General features: G+C 45.9%; 1 protein-coding gene across 4 annotated transcripts in view; it reads left to right on the plus strand.

Annotated features, from left to right (window-relative positions):
- FARP2 (FERM, ARH/RhoGEF and pleckstrin domain protein 2) overlaps positions 1-20190 on the plus strand; it is a 93462-nt gene that overhangs the window by 56399 nt on the left and 16873 nt on the right. For 2 of the 4 annotated variants that reach the window (XM_006760532.2, XM_006760533.2), the window contains exons 9-15: positions 2564-2659; positions 4891-5054; positions 5715-5783; positions 6254-6311; positions 7047-7299; positions 17416-17594; positions 19444-19473. In XM_006760532.2, the coding sequence (XP_006760595.1) occupies positions 2564-2659; positions 4891-5054; positions 5715-5783; positions 6254-6311; positions 7047-7299; positions 17416-17594; positions 19444-19473 (849 nt within the window). The remainder of the gene's footprint in view (positions 1-2563; positions 2660-4890; positions 5055-5714; positions 5784-6253; positions 6312-7046; positions 7300-17415; positions 17595-19443; positions 19474-20190) is intronic. The other 2 variants (XM_006760534.2, XM_006760535.2) reach the window with 1 other exon arrangement.

Here is a 20190-nt window from a genome sequence, read left to right on the forward strand (position 1 = left end):
AGGGAAAACACTCAGAACCTGAGGCAGGAACTTCCAGACTGAAAGTGCCTCTGCAGCTTTTTAATTTGAGCAAGAGGGAACCGGAAAGGCAAGCAAGCAGCTGGAAACAGTTCTTCTCTGTTGTTGCTGTTTTGTGTTTGGGTTGTTGGCTATGATGGGTATTTTTTCTTTTTTCTTTTCTTTTTTTGAACATCTTTGAAAATCCTCCAGTATTTTATCTTGAGTAGAAATTGGAGCAATTTAGCGTTTGGGCCATAGTTGGGGGGGCTAGGAAGCTTCCGGTCTCATTTGGACTCAGACATGTATGTCTTGGCTTTGAGGACATCTCATAAATCAGGAATCTTTTTCATTGTGATATAATTCACATGCCATAAAATTCACCACTTTAAGTGTACATTCAGTTCTTTTGGTGTAAACAGTTTCACGTTATTGTGCAACCATCCCCACTACCTAATTCCAGAACATTTAATCACCCCACACGCAGTCATTGGCAGCAGCCCCTCACAGCCCTAACCACCTCTAATCTGCTTTCTGTCTGCATTTCCTTCTGGACAGTTCACAGAAATGGGATCATTCAGTGTTTGGCCTTGCCTGGCCTCTCCCCTAGTTCTCACAGTCAGTCCACATTGTACCACGTATCAGGGCCACCTCCCTTTTATGGCAGAGATTTTTTTTAGTCTCTCTGAAGGGAAAACATTCTTTATCTTGCTGTCCCCCACCTCAAATTTGCAGTAAAGAGTAAATGGTCATGATGATCAAGAGTAGAAAATGCCAGAAAAGTATTAATACATTTAGATTTTTTTATGTTGAAATAATTTCAAGCTTACGGAAAAGTTACAAACGCAATACAAGACCTCCTTCATCCAACCCGACCCTCACCCATCCAGATTTCCCTAGTTGCCCCAATCTTGTTCGTTGCAAAAGATCCCATCTAAGATCCAACACTGTTCAGTCATTATGTCTCTCTAGTCCAGCAGTTCTAAACCTGTGGGTCGCGACCCCTTTGGCAGTCGAATGACCCTTTCATAGGGGTCACCTAAGACCATCCTGCATATCAGATATTTACATTACAATTCATAACAGTAGCAACATTACAGTTATGAAGTAGCAACGAAAATAATTTTATGGTTGGGTCATAACATGAGGAACTGTATTTAAAGGGCCAGAAGGTTGAGAACCACTGTGTCTAGTCTCTTCAGTCACGAAGTTCCTCTTGACCTTGAGGTTTTGGAAGATTATAGGCTGGTCATTATAGGCTGTAGAGTGACCATAATATGAGCTTGTCCAGTACTTGCTAGTGATTAGCCCGAGGCTCATCTTCTTGGGCAGGAAATCACAGACATAAGGTTATACCTGCTACAGTCTGTGATATAGCCCACCTCTCCCATTGATGGTGGTATCAACATTGATCACTTGGTCAGATGGTGTCCCCAGACTTCTCTACTGAAAGTTACTATTCATCCTTTGTAATTAATAAATATTTTGTGGAAAGATACTTTGAGACCTCATTCACTACCTCCTAGTTGGATTACTATGATGGTTGCTGAATGACAACTCTATAAATTCCCTTTTTTGTGCTCCTAGAAGGGTTTTCTCCACATTTATTTAGTTTCTTTATGTTACTGTGGATTTATGGATTTATATTATAATTGCATTAAGTTCAAATTGTAATAACCTGGGTTATAATCTGATATTTGACTTTCTGTTTTTATCATTATTTTGATTTTTAAATTGTCCCTTCATTTGGCCCTTCGAGCTGGTTCCTGTGTCCTTGTGACATGTCCCCATCATTTTTTGAGCACTTGTTCACTTTCTTACACAACAAACTATTCTAAGTTCGTTTTCTACTTTGCCTACTTCACCCTGGAAGACCATAGAACCCTGGTCTTCTTAGTAGAGAGTAGTTAGAAACCCAGGTCCATGCACTAGGTGAGCGGAGTGTCAAGAGCTCATGTCATTAGTTTCAGTTCAGTACCCAGGACCCACTCTGGCCTCCCTTTCCTTCTGAGAAACGTGGCTGTGAAAAAGCAGCCCTGCCCAACCTCCACTGTTGCCCCTTCCCCTTTCCCGACTGTCAAGCCTTCTTGTAAGGGTGAGCTTCGAAAATGCTTAATATTGCCCAGCCAGTGTGGCTCAGTGGTTGAGCATTGACCTATGAACCAGGAGGTCACAGTTCAATTCCCAGTCAGGACACATGCCCGGGTTGAGGGCTCGATCCCCAATAGGGGGTGTGCAAGAGGCAGCCAATCAATGACTCTCTTTCATCATTCAGATTTCTATCTCCCTCTCCCTTCCTCTCTGAAATCAATAAAAACATATTTTTTAAATGCTTAATATTAACAGTAATAAAAAAGAACTTGTTATGTAAAGCCTTACCCAAGAAATCAAGTTGTTTTTCTAAAACATAAATTAGTTGGTAGTATTGACATTTTAATTCAGTCATTCCCAATGGGATTGTAAAAGACCATGTGCGTTGCTGTGCATCTGGCAAGGATGTCATTTACACATTCTCTAGCTCCTGAGTCTGTGTCCATATTACTAAGTGTCTGCTCTTGGGTTTCAGTGCACCACCAAAATCAACACCTTCAACTGGTCCCGGGTCCGGAAACTCAGCTTCAAGAGGAAAAGATTCCTTATCAAACTCCACCCAGAGGTCCATGTAAGTATTATATTTTGAGCAGTTGGTAAATTGTAAGAGAATGTATTCTGCTAGAATAGCAAGTAATTAGTTGTTTTGTAAGTCATTTCAGCGTAATGCACACGGAATTTAAGGACAGGGTTCGGGTTGGGGTCTGGCGGGGCTCCCCATAGTCTGCCCAGTAGTTCTCTGGTGAAAGTGCCACATGGGGGCGGAGGGAGCGTAGGTTCTGCAGGGCTGGGTGGCCCTGAGAATGTGCCTGTCTGACAAGCCCCGGGGCTGCTGAGAATACTGGATGTTACAGCCTTTTGTGCTCAAAGTAACAGGAGTTGAGATACAAAATGTGAGCTATGATGGGAGCCCTACAGCAAATCCGAGTAATGTCCAGAGTTAACTGAGGGGTGAACCCCACATTCTCATGATATCTGTGGCTCAGAAATCAACCCTTTTAATAACTTTAAATGAAGGAGCTTGATTTTTTCAGAAAATAAATATTCCTTTCTATTGAGATTATTAATCAGTAAAGTAATAATTGCCTATGAATTTACAGAAAGGAGTAAAAATGGGAAAAGTGTATATCAATCTGATAGTTGGCAAAAATCCAGTATTTCAAACTATTCAAATAAGTTCAAATTGTTACATTTACAATGTACAAAGGAAGTTGGGATGAAAGATTAGCTGAGCCACCTGCTGGGTGGAAGCTTAAGAGGCCGGGAGGGTTTACACAGCTTTGGTGGTGGGGATTCAGACCTGGGCTGGTCCAGATGAGGGGCTGCCCTGAGAATTCACAGGCACTTCATTATCAAGGGCTTTTGTCAAGGTCAAGCCACGGGCTGTCTGTGGGAGGGTTCCTAATTGTTTATTATTCAGATCTCTCTTCCTTAGTTGAAAGGAAACACAAGGAATGCCAAAAACAGACAAAACACAAGCAAAAGACTGCTTGTTTTCTCTGTAAGTTAAAAAAAATGTTTTCAGCAGTTACTCTGAAAAGACAGAGAAAGAAGAGAATTATGGCTCAAGATAGCACAGCAACTATTAATTAGAATAGCATAATATTCAAAGTTCAGAACCATGTCTGTTGCTGCACTTGGTAAAGTTGCCTTTTTCGTCCCCAAGCACTTAGATTCCTAAGAGCAAGCATGTCAATCCCAAAGGCTAACATGGGCCAAATAAACAAGGTTTAAGTTTATGTAGGCTGCAAAAAAACAAAAGCTTCAATTTTCATAGAAACGTAAGTTTATTTCAGTAGAGACAGCTGAATACAAAAGACTGAAATAAATGAGTAATCGTTAACATAAAATAATAGAACATTTTAATAAAAATTAATATTTTTTCTTGAACATTAACTTACCAGACACTGAATAACTGCACAAATTAATAAGCGTAATGCAAATAAACCTATTTTTCTTGTTCTCCGAGAGCGAAATATTTCCTGTTGCACACACCAAGCAAGTCAGTACAAGATTAATGATGTGGCAATTGGCTGCTAAAATATTCACTACTAGTATTAGTGGAGAGAAATGGTGCGCCTGCATGTAAGGGAAGTGAATGCAACACGATTATAGTAATCAGTCATTAGTAAATGTTGTAGTTTGTTATTAATAATTACGTATAATAGGATATTGTAAAAATTAAGTTACAAAATTTTTATTAAAACGCTTCTTACATACCTTTATATTGGCTGGGCTGCATTCGGCCCTAGGGCCGCAAGTTTGACATGCTTGCCTAAGAGTAGCTAGGAATCAAAGTATTAGAGTTTTTCTGGAATGTAGTTTAATAATATATATCAAAAGGTTAAAACTGCATTCTCTGTGAGCTCAGTATAACATTTCCAGGAATAACCCTGAGAGGAAATGCAGTAGTTTTTTCATGGTGATATTTGTGAGCCTGGACATCGTCCCCCAGGGCCCCACTGAAAATGGTTCAGTAATAACAGACAAGCATGTCTATGCCATCACAGGAGGTGCCCTCTTCCCTCTGGGAAATCTGACAAGGACACACTCCAGGATGTTCACAGTGGGGTGACTATGGGTGGCTACATGTTCTGATAGTTAAACTGTGTGTGTGTGTGTGTGTGTGTGTGTGTGTGTGTATAGTGTTTTTCTTCTCTTAAATGTAAAGGGAACCAGGAATCTTTACAATTTTCAGGAAAACATTTTCCTAATTTTTAACTTTGAAATAGCCTGTTATCTGAAATGCTCCCTAAATTTCATAGTTGAATTAGTTACTTGAACCTTTGTATTTGTTTCTAGGGACCTTACCAGGACACACTGGAGTTCTTGTTGGGTAGCAGAGATGAATGTAAGAACTTCTGGAAGATCTGTGTGGAGTATCACACCTTCTTTAGACTCTTTGACCAACCAAAGCCAAAGGCTAAGGCCGTCCTCTTCAGCAGGGGCTCCTCCTTCAGATACAGGTGGGACTAAGCTGCTTTGTAGAGCTGAGAACAGAAATATCCCTAGTTCAAGAAAATGTTATAAGATGTTTGAGAGAATTACATACAGAAGGCAGCTACTGTCACACTGGAGAAAGTATCCTCCTATGTAATAAAAGGCTCATATGCAAATTGACCGAACAGAGGAATGACCAGTCGTTGTGATGTGCACTGACCACCAGGGGGCAGATGCTCAACGCAGGAGCTGCCCCATCGTGGTCAGTGCGCTCCCAAGGGGGAGTGCTGCTCAGCCAGAAGCCAGGCTCACTGCTCCTTAGCGCTGCCTCAGAGGCGGGAGAGACTCCCGCTGCCACTGGGCTCACAGATCTCTCACCTCCATGGCAGGCAGACATTCCCCAAGGGGTCCCAGACTGCGAGGGGGCGCAGGCCAGGCTAAGGGACTTTCCTCTCCCCCTCCCCAGTGCACAAATACCATGCACCGGTCCTCTAGTATGAAATAAAATAGTGGAAAAAGTAGATGTAATAAAACTTTGTTTAGAAAATTGCTGATGCTTATTACACAGCACAACTTTAAAATGTGTATATAGATTTATGAGGAAGGGCACGTCTTTCCTTTGTGAAAAAGTATTGCTGCAAATTATCATTGATTCTTTTCTTTAATGTTTGAACCTTTGTTCACAGTGGAAGAACTCAGAAACAACTAGTAGATTATGTCAAAGACGGTGTGATGACGAGAACTTCCTATGAAAGGTAAGCTCTGTGGTCTTGAGGATGTGAAGTGTATGCTTTTAAAATTAATATTTTAAGTATTTTAACCTTTATTTGAATAAAAGTCTTTTCAAACACATAAACATGTATTTTGAAACTTGAGTTGTTTATTTGTAATATCTATGTACAGTTATTGTATACAGATACAGATATTACTTTTAGTTTCTAGTCTGCATAGCTTAGCTTACAAATGTTTTTACATAGTATAATAAACTTTGAATTTGAACATTCACCTTGTTCCTTCAGTGTGGGAGGACAGTTTTACCTCTCCAAGACATCTATTTTTTATTTCCTGTTCTTGTTTTCTGTTCTCCTGACCATTTCTAGTTAGATGCCTTTTGGCATATAATCAGAGTCTTGGCCACATTTCTGTGTGAGCTCTTTCTTGTGGGCAAAGCACGGTCGAACAGGAATCCAGAGGGGGCGGCTCACAGCTTGTTCTCTGTTTGCAGAAAACACAGCAGGACGCGGACTTCGGGCCACGCTCTAACTACAGAATTGCCAAAGCAGGTGAGTCCTTCTGGTTAAAACTGACACCATGTCAATCCCCTGCACTGTTTTGGGAAATAATCTGGCAATGTTGTAACAAGAGTCTTAAAACTAGTTGTATCATTTACACAGCAATTCCAGTCCTGGGACTCTGTCTGCAGGAAGGAGCCCTAAGTGAAGAGAAGGCTTCATTCTTGGAGACAGGTGTCACAGTGTTACTTGTGTCCCTTTGATGCACTCAGGAGCCATTAAAAGTCTTGTTTTAGAAAACTAGTGTGACCAGGGACACATTCAAAACATGTCACTAAATAAAACTAGCAGATCGAAAAGAAGCCCATGTCACATGACTCTCATTTGATTAAAAAAGACAGTTAGACACAAGGAGACTAAAGGCTGGGGAGCAAACCTCACCATATCATCTGTCTGTCATCTCCAAGTGATAGTATTCCAAGGCCGATTTTTTCAATCACTCTTAGCAGTCTTTATTTTCAGGGATGCGAGTTGTCTGTGTTGTGAACATTTATTTCCATAGAGGAAAAATGGCAGGATAAAGGATTGTACACAGATGATCCTGGTCCTTTTGGACACCTGTGTGCATGACAAGTCTTTGGTAAAAGGGAAAGTCTGACCCCGCTGTCCTTTGTGGAAGTTGTGATAGAAATGTGTGGACTTTTGGGCCCAGTTAATTTTGCAACTTTTTAATGGTGATTTATAAAATTATGTTCCTATTTTTCTTTTCTTAATTTTGATTCCCAGAGCATCTCCTTCACTGAGGGCATGAGGACTTCTGCATCCCCATCATCAACACATGCCTCCTTCTATTCAGTCCCTACCTCCCCAGTTGCCCCTCCTGGCCGGCCCAATATCAAGGACAGCATCATCTCCCTGACGGAGCCCCAGGCTCCCCACACCAAGAGGCCGGCTGCAGAGAGGACCTGCGAAGCCTTGGAAGGACCCGACATGAGACAGGCCCAGCCCCCAGGGCCCCCTGCGGTCCAGCCTTGTCAAGGTGTTGGGGTTTGTCATGTTGTGAGGAGTTGTAGCCCCAGCAGTCCTGGGGGGCAGAGTCACAGTGCCTTAGCCCTGGGTGCAGGGGGGTGCAGCAGGGAGTGCAGAGCTGCTGGTAAAAATGACCACAGCAAGGGAGACTTGACCACAGGCTCATTCCCCTCCATGGGGGAGCACCCATGTGGTCGGCAGGGCATTGGGGGGAGCCCTGTTTTCACATTGACAAACACCCAGCTGCAGGTGTCTGAGGAGTTCATAGATGATGACCCAGCAGACATCTCTTTCTTTGCCGGAGGCTCTGAGGCATTTTCTTGCCCATATGGCAGTTTGGCCCTGCAGACCCCTTTGTGTGGTCACCCATGCTCTGCCCAGTTCAGCCCAGACAGGTACTCTACTGAGGCAGCGCCCATAAGCGTAGAGCATGGCTTTGAGTTTGAGGGAGAGAGTGGCTTTGGCAGTGTGCACCCCTCAGACACGTCGGAGCTGTTGGAGGTGAAGGCCCAGGCCAGCCTGATGCAGAGCCTGCTGAGCCCCTCCCAGAGCAGCTCCCTCAGCCACCTCCCACTGCTTGGCCTGTCCGTGCACATCCACTGCTGGCCTGGTCACCCCCAACATCCCTTCCCTGCAGGCCCGATTGCCCCCAACGGCCCTCCCCTGCAGGCCTGGTTGTCCCTAACTGCCTTCCCCTGCAGGTCCAATTGCTCATAACTGCCCTCCCCTGCTGGCCTGGTTGCCCCCAACTACCCTCCCCTGCCAGCCTGACCCTCCCAGAGCAGCTCCCTCAGCCACCTCCCACTGCTTGGCCTGTCCGTGCACACACCCAGCTCCACCAACCAGTCCGAGGCCAGCTCCATGGCCAACTTCCCCGCCTGCTCTGTGCGCTCTGAGGCCAGCTCAGCCTTTCAGTTCTCTGACATCCTCGACCAGTTAGAGCAGCTCAGTTACCCGCCCACAACGGCTGAGGACTCTAGCAGCACAGACACAGACTCCTGGGGCTCTGAAGCCGAATCCCCCCTGGACGTGAGCCTTTTCTTTGGCAACTCTTTTGCACAGACCAGTGGAGAGAGAGTCATTTTCGATTTGCAGAATAATTTAAAGAATGTGAGTCCAGGAGAACAGGTAAATCAAAGCCCATGTTGACCACTCCCAGCCTTCACAGGCTGCCCTGCACTTGCTCGTGCAGTGAGCTCAGACTGTTGGCTTGTATCCATGGCTAGGGATTCTTTCTTCTCCTAATTCTCTGGTCCAGTATTCTCTTTTGAATGTCACAGAATTAAAACTTTCACTTGGAGTGATGTTTAAAACTATGCATTGAGTTTAAAATAGATAAGTGTTTGCAGTTAGTCCCCCTGGGAGCTGGTGAATTAGTCTTGCAGGTGTATTTTTCTTGCTGTTTTTTGATTCAGCTGAAAGCTGATGCTGTCCACTTTCAACATCACACAGTCTGACTCATGTTGATCTTTAGTGGAATCTGTGTAGTCTGCCTTTTGAGGCTGCTTTTTAAGATGAGGCATGCTGCCACAAGTCATTGGGATGGAAGCTTTGCCTGGTTTGTCCAGCCACTGCACGAAGTCCTGAGTGAGCCAAATCCTGGTGTCTCAGTGCCAAAGGCATTGTCCCATTAATGACTTGAGACCCAGAAAGAGTGCTATGTTTAGGTAGTTCGCTTGGAGAGGTATTGGTTTACAATGCAATTGAACTCTTTCCTTCTGTTTAGCTTAATTGGGGGTATAACAGGTATTTGGTTGAAGAAAAACAGAACCAGACGCACTGGTTGACTTGAGAGTTGTAGTGTAAGCTCTCATCCAAGAACTGTTTCCTTTGGACTATCAGAGTGGGTTATTCGCTAAAACAAATAAACATCCCAGGACCCCCTGAACATCGAGGGTTCCCGCTTTCCTTATGAGTGTTGTTTCTTGTTGGCCAGGGCTGTGTAATACACAGTCCCTAGCCATCTCTCATAGACCCCATCGTGGACATGGGCTTGTCCCCAGGCAGTGGGAAAGGCAGGTTGAGGTGGCCATACAGGCCCCTTCAGTGCCCCATCTATACCACTGTGGAAGGTGGGCAGATGCTCACAGCCCGCACGGTACACGTCTTCTGTGGCTGTCGGAAGGAAACCCCTGCTGTGCAGCCAGGACCTCAGGTGACTGCACTCTAGCCCTGGGCACATACTGTTCAATTTGTCAAGTCCACGGATTAGGCTTTGGGTTTTGTGGTTTATCCTTCCTGCTCTTATCTAGGAGAGTTATACCATGTTTAAAGGTTTATTTTCTTCCAAGTCCTGTGGTGACATCAAGCCTACGGCCTCTACTCCTGTGTGAGACTGTAACTCTGTGCCTGGGTGGGTTTGCTGTGTGACAGCACATGCTGTCAGGGACTCAGAGCTGCCCTGGGCCTCTTGTGAGGCTCACTCTTTCTCTTCTCATCAGTGCTGGTCCAATACTGGTGGAGTTTTAGCTAAATGTATTGAAAAATGTCCTGGTTTTTGTAGCTGCCTTAAACCTGCACCGCAGTCTAACTCTCATCCAGGTCTCTGGACTGGTGTCTGGGGTGTGCGGCTGCTGCCCGTTCCCTCCCACTCCAGACCCACCTCAGGGCACGGGGTCGTTCCGAGGGGCTGGTTGACCTCTGAAAAGAGACCGTGGCACTCTCAAGAGAAAGGCGATGTCGTCAGAATTGCTCTTTAGAGTAGCCTGTTCAGGACATTTTTCCTCTGTGTCACTCAGAAAGCAAAGTTTGGACTTGTGTGGTGAAGACATGAGCATATACATCTAGAATGCTTTTCCTGGGCCTCAGTCCTATGAGGGCTGCCCAGTCCTTCACCTGCTATTGCACAGTGATACTTTCAACTAGCAAGTTGCCCTTTTTTTCTTCTTTTAACGGAGTTAAACTGTATTTATACAAGGAGATTTTGAAGACACATTGTGTAGACCTCTGCCCAGGCCTTCTCATAAAAGGATTTGGTTTGATTTCTTCAATGAAACTTTATTTTCTAGAGATTATTTTTTAGCTCTTTGTTTATAAAGTTTTCAAAATTTACAGAAACAAGAACGGTAGTGCTTGCCACATGTGGCTGGTAGCTCTTAGCTCCCCTAACAGTAGAAGACCCCTCTTCTGTGCCAGTGGCTTGTGGAAGAAGTGGTCCTTCCTCATGCCCACAGCCTGGCCCGCCCCTCGGGCCGCTCACCTTGGCCTGGATCTGGAGCTCATCAACCATTGCCCTCCTTCCCACCGGCCTGGGGGGCCCACAGCACAGGAAGGAGCCCAGGGTCCCAGATGCTCTTTGGACATTGCTGGTGAAGGTGTCATTTTCAGATCCAGGTTTAGCTTTTTGGCAGAAATTATTAAATTTTACTTCTTGGCAGAAATTAAATTTTACTTTCCAGCGTATTCATAATATTTTTGAGTTTACAGCTTTTCCTTTATAATGAAATGATTTACTTTAAAATCACTTGTGGCTTTCTTTGGTTACTGCTCATAGCTCCTCCTCTCATTTTTGAGGGCTTGTAAACATCCCTCTGACTCAGAGGGACTTCTTTAGAAAGGACCATATATCCTGCTCACGTTGTGGCTTTCTACTCATGGCAGGTCATGTAAGCAGTGACCTTGTTGTATTTGATCTTAGTGAGAAGTGGTTTGTAGCAAATACTCAGACATCCAGAACAGCCCAGAGTGAAGGCCACGAGGCCAAGCTTGCTGATGGCTATTGATCATGAGAGGCCCTTGTGTTATGCATTGTGCCACCTGGGATCCATTTACCTGGATGACAGGATAATTGTTGTTTTCCCTTTTCATCTGTTGATATCCTTTACTCGACCCAACGCCTTACACCTGACAGGAGGGCCATGTGTGCTGGTATGGCCAGCTAACCGCAGGCCTGCACCATCCCCACACTGCCAGGTCCCCAGCAGGCTGTGCCTGTTGTCCCTGCGGAGTCCACCTCTAATCTAGGTAGAATATTTATTTTTATTAGTTACCAAATCTATTTTTGTATTTAAGCTTCCAAATCCAGGTATTCTACCAATCTGTGAATGTTAAAGTCTAACAACAGTATAGCTCCATGTTAGGAAGAGTGATGCATGGGACAGTATGGTGTGCAATGGGAGCACCTCTAACCATTAGGTATTTCTGGGCACCTTTTTTCTCTCTAAGTACAGAATCAGCTTAGGGTTCCCTTTTCCACTGAACACACATTTAAAAAATAGTAATGACAGAGAGATGGGCAGTAAAAATAGCACACCAAAGAAGTTTAATATGAAAGATGTTTAAGCCTGTTGGTTATGTCACGCCCATCATTGTCATCTTGCAAAGGCCTTTTGAATGGCTTGGTGTGCAGGAACATTCTGCTCCCAGTGCAGGCTCTCGGCTCCTGCTGCCCAGCGGTGACTGGAAATGTCCCAGGCCGCGGCAACAACCTTGTGCTGTCAAGCACATGAACCGTTCCCCTACGTGTTATGTGTAGGTGACATGTGATGCCAAGTCCTTTGTCTTCATGGTACGGTTATTCCCTCCTCATTTGTGGAACTTAAATTGTTACTAGATCAATTACTTCATAAACGAAATGTTAGTGTTTTCTCAGGCACTTAAAATTGAGGATTTTAGCATCTGTTCCCAAAGCCATGGAGTCTTACTTTGCTGGGGTTTTGCTTGGCCCTTGTCCTGAAGGTACAGAGCTTGTCACAGCTCGCTGTGGGGGCCACTGTTGGTCCCTCTCGTCACACAGTAGCTGTGCCTTAAGTGTCCCCAGGTGCTGTTTTGTTTTGTTTTGTTTTGTTTTGTTTTTGCATGAAAGCATCTACATTCCCCTAGAAAATGGAGAGAGAAGGAACTGGAGTTTCATTATGCATTTGAACTTGTTCATTCTTTAAAGAAACATTATGTTGCCTGGTTTGTGGTACTTATAAAGCTTGTTTTCCATTGAAATTGCCATTTATAAATATGCAGATTGTACTAATTCAGAATTTTTTAATTGTTTATTCAATAAAATAAGGACATATTTACTATGAATTTTTAAATGGGCTTTTTAGCTTTCTTTCCCTCTACTTGGTTATAGTTTTGACTTACATAATTAAAAATTATTTCTCATGTTAAATGAATCCCTGAAACGGCTCTTCACTTCATAGGCTTCTGAGCAGCAAACAGGCATTGTCTGTTTCACATGTGGACAACGTCCCCAGAAGGCCATTGGGAGCAAGGAGAAGGCTTGCTTTTCTCAGCCTTAGTCTTCTTTCAGTGCTTTCTGTGGTCGGGTGCACAAGTGGATGGCAGTCGCCTGCTCTAAGCTTGAGGCTCTGGCTGAGGGCAGCACTGTTTACAGCCTTGGGGTGAACCATATAGTCCCTGGGCTGGTCCTGTGCACAGAACACGTGCTGTTGGCTTCTTAATTCTGAAAAAGAGAACATTATTGCCTTTCCCACCCAGTTGGCTAGAACCCACCCTATAAAATCCTTGGCCCATGGTGTAGCCTCAGCTCAGATTCTGGACAGTCTTTACTCCAGCTCTGAACTTGTTTCCCACTCGGCTAACATGCCTTCTGCTGCCTCCCCAGAGCTGTCCCTGCGCTCCGGCCACACTTGGGTCATGGGATTGGTGATATCCTACCCCCCCTCCCCCACCTCCTGGGCAGCAGCATTTGCTCCCTCTGGGCTGTTCTGTGCTGCACGGGAGTGGGGGAGTGGTCTCCTCCCTGGCTTTTAAGGTACCTGGCACATGCCAGTGGCCTTCTAGAAAAGACCCTTTCTGCACAAACTCCCCAAGACCCTGAGTGGGCAGTCACTCCCCACTGAGAGAAGAGGGTGGTGAGTCACCAAGTGAGCGTCAGTTCCCTCCCACGTCAGGCCGGCCCTGCTCCCTTACCGAGGCCACCACTGCCCAGTGCCCCAGTTTGGGGATGAAGTGGTGATGGAAGCAAGTGAATCCTCAGAGAGACACCTCTGTGACAAATCCAGATTTTAAGAAACTGCTCAAAAGCATTTCTCTATTGGCTCTGTAGGTTGCCCTGTTAGGAGAGTACCACTGTATGGCCTTTATATTTGAAGTATGTTATTTCAGATTACATTTCTTTTCTAATGAAAGTCACCTACAGACTTTTTCATTTATTGAATAATTTGCTTTGGGGACCTTGCTGTCATTGATCCAATAGTTTAGAGGATCTCTAGTCACAGTTTTGAGACAAAAGGTGTCGTTTATTAGAACAAAGACACAGAGCTCCCTGAGACACCTGTATGTGTGCACACACAGTGGAGACCCACGCCCAGCAGGCACCAAGCCAGACACATGACCCTAAGTGTCACTATGTTATCGGTTAATGCACCTGTTTTTCTTAACAAGGAAAGAGTCTTGATTATTTAGAACAAACAAAAGACAAAACTAAAACATGCTTCTTAGAGCATTGCACGTGTTGATGTCAGTCACCCTCTGAACTTCAGTTCACCACGTGGGTCGTGGGCCAGGCACCCACTCCAAGCTTCCTTGTGTAGGCTTTCACAGCCCCATGGAGAGGGCACACCGCATGTCAGGTTCTCACCTGCTGTTTGTAGATGAAGAAGCAGAGCAGGGCGGTGACCTTTGCGAGAACACGGTATAAGATGAACTGATAATTAGGCCATTTTCCTACTGCCCACTTACTTTTTTAAGCCAAATTTTGTGGAAAATGACTCATGACATTCTAGTCCAAAAATGGAGCCAGAGAGTTTTCTGCTAACTCAGCAGCAAGCTCACATTCACCTGGGTTCTTGGGACAAGTCAGCCTTCCCTACTCTCATGGGATTACTGAGCCATTGTTCAAGTACAGAAGGAATTTCTAGATCTGACGCCTCCTACTGTCTGTCACATTAACCTTCAAACTTAACCTTGAGTCTTCCAAACTGGAGCTGATTCTTTCTCCACTATTAGGCAAAAAATGTTCAAGATTATTTATTATAGAGATTTGATGAAGAGGATTTAAAGGTATGAAACAAAAGTAATGTTAACTTTCCTCTAAATGTGATATTTGTCTTTCATCACCTAGTTAGATGGAGAAAATGAAGTTAAGCACGACGTATAATACTGTGCTTTTTAAAATGACATTTCAAAAGTTGTAAGATAAATATTTAGAAAATTTTGGAAATAACGAATGCCACAAAGCAAAGAAAACCAACTGCCAGAGGTACTCACTGCCAAACTTGGAACAGTTTTAAATTTAAGCATTTTTTGTAACTTGCAGCCTTGAGAACGGAGCCTGTCTGTGAACACAGTAGACAGTCTGACCCGCTCCAGCAGAAACTCGAAGCTCAGTGAAACAACTACCGCTTGTGTCTGTTACTTTCAAGTAACCAGATTTTGAAAATTGAAGAATTTCCAAAAATTCTTTGTCTACCATTCCTTGATACCATAGTGGTCTGGAAGCTCGCTCTGTGTCTAAGTGGATGCTTGTCATAGGGACTCTTGTCACGCAGAACAACATCAACTCTTCCTGCCTGTTGTTCAGTAGAGGACCTTGGACACAGGGGTCTGTTTTTACAAAAATTCCAGGTTAATTCTTCACCATGTCAGTTAAGGGTAAGCGTATTCTGTGATACCTAAAATTCTGAAGGCATCTGCCTTTTATCCGGGTGCTCTAATGTGCATTGTGAACACGGACAGGATATTCCGAGGCAAGGGAGCGCTCATACACCCCTCACATCATCCCAGCAGGCTGCGGCTACCCCAGCATCACTTCTGGAGAGACACCTGCCCAGCCGCGGTCCACGCTTATTTCTTGGTGTGGAATGTGAGTCAGCGACACACACAGTAGAAAGATTGGCCACGTAGGTAGGGCCTGGGTACACGATGTATACTCAGACAACCTGGGTGTAGATGGGTCATTTGCTTGAAAAAATATCTCCCCACAGATTTGTCGACTTTATCTTGTAGGATCTGTGTTTACATAATTGGAAGGAGGTGGTATGACTTACAACATTGTGCTGTAGCTGATAGATTTAATAAAGACAAGTGTTTAATGGCAGTTTGTGGTACTTTTGATTCTGTTCACTAAATTGTGAGTTGACAATTTTTGTGAAATAATAAGTATCTACAATGCTAACATCAATTGATGACTTTTAACCTTCCAAATGAGCAGTCCGTCCTAAAAGGGGTCCCTCTCTTTCATAAGTTCTTCACAAAGGGGCTGTTTACTGGGCTGCATTCTCTAATCTGACAGCTTTACTAGCCCGCACTGGCCAACATAGCAGAGGGCTGGTCACCCCATCTCCTCAGCTTTCTCCTGCTATTGAAAAATAAAGTCAAGTTTTGCGGCAACTTTTTGGTGAATTACCAACTAGTAATTTGCTATGGGACTGCCCATCTCCAAGGGAGGTGCTTTGTGCGATGCTGGTAGATGGGAGAGTAAACAATGACCTTGTACTTCCTTTCACAGCCAATGAGCATAAAATATCTTGGCTCTCACACCTTGAATAATACAATTGTGAAGAATAAATAGATCAGTTATTAGTCGCTTCTAGACTTTTTTCTAAAATTTCAATGTGTGAAGGTATCTCATAATGCAATTTTGGGCTTATTAGGGACAAAAGAGTTTTGGAGTGCAAATCCTAAATAGGTCATCTTTGGACACAGGCCTCTTCTCCATGTGAAAAGTAACTGTGCCCTCCATTCGGGTTTGGGCCCTTCAGAACCCAGCCTGGTGTGGGAGGATGGGTATAGGAATTTTGTTATTTTAAGGTGGCTTAGCATATTTTAAACGTAATAAAAGCAAATTCTACTAACCTGGTTGTTAATTCCATATTTTATTTTGTCCAGGTTTTCTAATGTGAATGGGTGTTTCATCATGTTTTAAATCTTTCAGTTGTGAGAAATTCCAGAGGTAACTGCCGTCCTGGCTTTGGTAATTCATCGCTGGAAGCACTCGGTGGCATCCCAGCTCCGGATCTGTCAATGTGAAAATAGGGCCCCGCCAGCCGCCGCTGCCTGGCACGGCTACTGACTCTAGTTCAGTTGCTTATGACTGTTCAGGGAGCAGGAAACAGGTGTGTCGGGTGTTCACAAAACTCCTCTGCACCTGTCTACACACTCCCATGTTTTGGGCTAAATAAACCAGGCTTTGGTTTTATAAACTGGTCACTATAGGTGACTGCATCTGAAGCCGTTCGTGGTAGTGTTAGAGGATCTTGCTTTAAGCCATTGTGTAGGGAGTGGGCAGCCACCATGGGCTCGAATTGAGTTATTTCTATCCCAGCATTTTGTAAACTCACTTAATCATAGTTATAAATAATGGTAGTTTGAGTGTTAAAACACTCTACATTTGGAAACTTAAGGTAATTATCTATCTTAAGGAGCTTTTAAACAGCAGTTACAGTTTTTGTTAAAACTTTGCTTTAATGGTAGCTTTAGAATTCGGCATTTAATAGTAATTGTTTTCCCACAGAGGGGAAAAAAAATTAGAAATAAACCTTTAAGAATTTTTTTAAATAATGGATAAGAGAATTTTTTATTACAAAATGTATGATAGAATATGCCTCATCATTAGCCTTTTTAGAACTAGGCCAAAATTTTGGTTTCTGTCTAATCAAAAGCGAACATTTAAAAAGGGGGAAAATTTAACTATGAATTACTTTTGTGTTATAATTCTAGAAAACCAAAATAAAACCTTTGTTAATGGAAAATTCAGTTAAGTAGAAAACAATGAGTTGTAATTTTATATGATCAGATTTTTAACTGAATGATTGATGAGTTTGGCATTAAAATAGACATTTTCTTCAGATATGTTGGCATCAGTTTGGTATGTCTCTAACACATACACAGAAGGTGCTCCTCCCTGTCTGTCCTGCTTCACATGCTTGTGCTGCTGATTTTATCTCTAGAGCAAAGAGAAAGCCCTGCGACTGCACAGCCCAGGGGTCCAGGCGCCTGTGGTTGGTGTCTGTGAAATCGGATTGCTCAGCCAGCAACCTTTTCTCATGTTCACTTTATGTCACATTGAGAACTGCATGTGGTAGCATCTTTACTTACACAGTTTCCAGAAAGTGCCGAGCAGCAGTATAAGGCTAGTGTTGGCTAACGCCTGGTAAGAAATGTGGTGCCTGGCCGTATCCTGGCCCTTCTCATTTCTCACTCCATCCCCCGCCCTGTTCAATTCCAGGCCTTCCCATGGACAGTCCTCAGCCTTCTCCTTCCACCCAGAAGAGCCCACTGAGCCTGAGCCCTGTGTTTCAGGTGACGCTGGGCCCAGCTGAGCGGGGCTCGTTCCCACTCCTGAGCCCTGTCCTTAGCGACGCTGGTGGAACCAGGATGGACGATGAGGAGGAGCCGAAACACAAGGTGGGCACCACCCCGAGCAGAGGGCTGGGTGCTGGTGGGCCTGGATTTGCAAACCTCTCTGGGCTGGGAAGCCTGTGGGCAGAGCAGGACTGGGCTTTATGCCCACACAGCCCTCCCTCCCAGGCCTGCTGAGGGAATGATGGTGAGCTGGCTTCCCTAGAGAAATCTTGTCTTGAGGTCCTCCTGTCCTTTTGGGGACTCTTTTGGGACCTTTGTAACAGTACCTGGCACCTATGGGTTCTGAGTGTTGGGCTGGGTCCTGGGGATGTGACGGAAAGGGGCAGGCCCTGGAGGAGCCCTCAGCCCAGTAACCAGGAGGAGGTCTAATGCACAGAAAGGGTTTGCTGGGTGGGGACCAGTCTTGTCTGGAAGCAAGGGAGTCACGGGCTGATGTATGAGTGGGTCCTGGAGTGTCATTGCAAGGGGAGAGAAGGGATGGGGTGGATTTAGGGTAGAAAGTGGAGGTGATCCCAGGGACAGGAGTGTGGCAGGTGCGGAAAGGTAGGGTAGAAAGCTCATGGTTCAAGGACAAAGCGTGGCCAGAGGCATTGGCACCCCTGGCCTCGTGGCCACTTCCACTCTTGTGGCCCTGGCCTGCAGCGGGGGCCATGTCCTGGGCAAGGCAGCCAGGGCAAGCTGGCTTTGCATGTGAGCGCATGAGGAAGGGCAAAGGGTCCAGGGAATTTGACATTTGGGGAAGAGAGTGGTTAAAAATAATGGGCTGTGGACTGTGTGGGCCCTGGGGGCCATGGAGAGGGAGAAGCCAGGAACCATCTATCTGTTTCCCTGCACCTAGTGGAGGCCCCTGAGGGGCACACCTGAAGGAAGCGTGTTGAACTGGGCCCCAAGTGGTGGGACCCCTGCCTCGCAGGTGCCTGTCATGTGGGCAGCTGTCACTGAGAACACCTTAGCACCCGTGTGTTTCCTCCTGAATTGGCCAAAAAGCATGTTACTTCCAGGGCCACCTGAGCTGGACTCATGAGGTTCCTCAGCAGGGGGGCTGCAACTCTTCCAAGGATGGGGAGGCCTCTGCAGACGTCTGCCCTAGTGCCGGGTCCCCGGGCCCTCTTCAGTGACAGCAGCCCTGGAATGGAAGGCCTGCTGTTGAAGAGGTGTGGGTGCCAGGTGACCTCCAGCCTAGGATGCCCCCTGGTGGTTGGGGCTTTGCAGCGAGTCCCCAGCCCGCAGGCCTCCATCTTGGCGGTGTTGCTTTGGTACTGTAACAAAAATGGCTTTGGAGGAAAGCTGTTTAAAAAACTAAATTTTAATTTGTCACTTTCTGTATTAATAAAACAGCTGATCTTTAGGTGGTCATCTGTAGGGTGATGACCCCTGACACCTGACACTTGAGGTTAATTGGGCTAACAGAGGTGTCTGTGGCCTTCGTTATCTAACCAGGCCTCTGAGAGAAGGGACATGGTCGTCACAGTGCAGCCACCTCACACAGTGCGCCCGCTCCCTCCCCTCACGCTGCCACGGGATGCTGGTGTCCCAGGCTACATGTAAAAGCAGCATCAATCAGGGGGCCCCGAGGGTGGCAGGACACACTTTCCTCACCTCTGCCCCTGGGTCACCCCAGTGAGTGAATGGCTGTGTTCTGTGCTGGTTTTGTGAACCAGTGTCCCCAACAAGGCCCCGGCCCCCAGGTTCACTGATGACTCCCCCGTGGGACCTGGGCAGTTTTGGGGTTCCTCAGCTTCACAGACAAATGCAAGGGTTGGGAATCTGGGTGTGGTCAGGGCGTTCACGTCTGAGCCTCCCTCAGGACCACCTGTCCCTCAGGAGATCCGTGTGGCTTGTTCTCACCAGCGCTCCCACTTAACACGCTGTTTCTCCTCCTTTCTAATAGAAATTGGTGAGGACCAACAATATTCGAAAGGTATGAAAGCTGAAGGTGACTGGTGCCTCTTACAGGTGATTGTGTGGGGCTGAGAGAAGGGCCACAGCACCACGCTCGGCATCTCAGCTGCTTTCTGCAGGGCAGGTGGCAGAGCTTGGCAAAAAGCACGGTCCCCTCCCGGGCACCCCCCTCCACCTCCCAGCCTATGGCAGGGGTGTGGGTGACTGCTTTACCTTCTCTCCACTGAGGGATTCCTGAGAGGTTTCTTTGCCCTAGAAATGGGGGTCAGCAATGGAAATGGGGGCCAACCTGGCCCCTGACCTTCCTCCTCAAACTTGTCACCTGCATGGTTCAGAGGCTTTTTACTTTGGCTTAGGCCCCAAACTGCAGTCATCCTTGCCTCCTTTGTCCTTCACACCCCCACCCCCACCAGAACTGGACCCTCCGTGTATCCAGGGTCCCACCCCTCCTCCTGCCATTCCCCTTCCCAGGGTGGGAAGAGGCCTCCTGAAGAGCCTGGCCCTTCCCAGCCTGCGTCACCCCAAAACCCCTCCCTGCCTTCCCTGCCTGTAACCAGCTGGCTGCACCTCTTCCCCCTCCCGCTTGACCTCTGACCTGTGTCCCACACCCAGCTGCCAGCCCCGCCCTCTCCCTGGAGGCTGTGGCTGCCTCACCCCTCCTGCTCTGCTTTGGGTCCAGAGGACTTGTCTCCTGTGCTGGGAACCTCCCCACTAGTCAGTGCCAGGCTGCTTGTCT

The sequence above is a fragment of the Myotis davidii genome, unplaced genomic scaffold, assembly GCF_000327345.1.
Source record: "Myotis davidii unplaced genomic scaffold, ASM32734v1 scaffold370, whole genome shotgun sequence".
NCBI lineage: Eukaryota > Metazoa > Chordata > Mammalia > Chiroptera > Vespertilionidae > Myotis > Myotis davidii.